The following is a 1,541-nucleotide window of genomic DNA, read 5'->3' as shown; positions in this document are numbered from 1 at the left end:
CTCACACATTCTGAAAACAAGATTATTATTCTTACACAATCAGTCTCAAAACAAGATCAAAAAGACTTTTTTGGCTGGATATAAGGTTTTAAAACTTGGTTTGGTGGACAGTTTTTGCAGTGAAGAAATCCTGAGTTGAGTGAAACTCCTGAGGAAATTAAAAACTGACTCYGTAGGAAACACTGTAGGGTCCGTTCCCAGGTCAAAGTTCAAAACGAGTACAGCGAGTTTCTTTTCTTATGGCAGTGCAGAGAAGAAGCTTCTGCTGTCCTCCCATCTCGCCTCACTTTGAATAATGTCCCTGACAGGGTTTCCTGCTGGAGACTCAGGGGAGCAACGAGACGCCAACTGTTTTGTTTGCCTGGATGACTTTATAATTGTTCTTGCGGGATCCACTTTGCACAGCCGAGTTTTAAAATGGGCTTTTTGGGACCGGGCCAAGTTGCATTGAATGTAAGGAGGAGTTGCTAAGTAAAGTTCAGATGGGGACGGGTTTTTTTTTTTCCTGTGGTGCAGGTGGATTCAACTCTGCGCAGGGAGCTTGCACGTTTGCAAATGTCTGACGTTGCTTTAGCACAAACTTTTTTTTTAATGGTTTCTCACAAACCTCCTGATTATCACTAAGTTCTTGTGTCCTTACCTCACATTATCTTTCTTCYGTCAGGAACACAAGGAGAGCTGCCGAGGTGTGGATGGACGAGTACAAGAACTTCTACTATGCTGCTGTCCCCTCGGCCAGAAACGTCCCCTATGGAAAGTGAGTAGTGTTAGCCTTCAGCACYACAGGAGTTTACAAACGATAAGAACTGCAATGCTAAAGAGTGTGACATTTGTACAGTCTGTCATTTTCCTTCTTTAGTTCTGTTGTATAAGGATGTTAGTCAAGCTAAATATTATAAAAAAGACACATTTTAAATATCCATGTAATGATTTACTCAGTCTCTGATTTAATTATCGGTTTTAAGTTCCAATTTTAATTGTTGCCATTTTACAAACAAATATGTTTCTCTTATTTTAACACCAGCATTTTGTCCTTCTATCACACTGTAACTGTCTGTCTAAAAAACTCAAATAAGAAGRTAGAACCAGACTTCTTAATTTAAGTTTGAAATCATAGAAATGGGATTGATTTTTTTTCTAAGCCATTAGCTGTGTTTACATGAATATAAGTAAAAAGAATAAACTGYCAGTCAGAATATTCTGATCTGATTCTGCTCGGTCAGAATGAATTTATAATCAGGATGAGAGGAGTGCTTTATGATTGATACTCTGAATGGCGTGCGTGTAAACACTTAAAGGCACAGTGTGTAGGATTTGTTGTTTTCAGCGACATCTAGTGGTTGAGTGGTTGAATCATCCTCCCTGGTCCTCCCCCCACCCCCAGCTTTCAAAAGCAAAGGAGTTGCTGCGGTGTCTCTCAGGTGTCAAAAACTTTTGATAATTCCAACTGCGATGTCTACCAGCAGCTTCAGGGCTAGTGATGTTTCAAGTGGTAAGATTATGAGCTTTAATAAGTAAAATTATCCCAGCTACAATGACAG

The 1,541-nt window shown here is 39.8% G+C and overlaps 1 protein-coding gene across 1 annotated transcript in view; it reads left to right on the top strand.

Moving 5' to 3' along the window:
- The window catches only part of galnt2 (UDP-N-acetyl-alpha-D-galactosamine:polypeptide N-acetylgalactosaminyltransferase 2), a 64,877-nt gene that overhangs the window by 57,633 nt on the left and 5,703 nt on the right, over window positions 1-1,541 (top strand). The window contains exon 12 of the mRNA XM_014001815.1: window positions 665-757. Within this exon, the coding sequence (XP_013857269.1) occupies window positions 665-757 (93 nt within the window). The remainder of the gene's footprint in view (window positions 1-664; window positions 758-1,541) is intronic.

This window comes from Austrofundulus limnaeus, unplaced genomic scaffold (genome assembly GCF_001266775.1).
Source record: "Austrofundulus limnaeus strain Quisiro unplaced genomic scaffold, Austrofundulus_limnaeus-1.0 Scaffold10, whole genome shotgun sequence".
In the NCBI taxonomy this organism is placed as follows: domain Eukaryota; kingdom Metazoa; phylum Chordata; class Actinopteri; order Cyprinodontiformes; family Rivulidae; genus Austrofundulus; species Austrofundulus limnaeus.
Note: the sequence above shows the minus strand (reverse complement) of the source record. Positions and strands in the feature narration are given on the sequence as shown.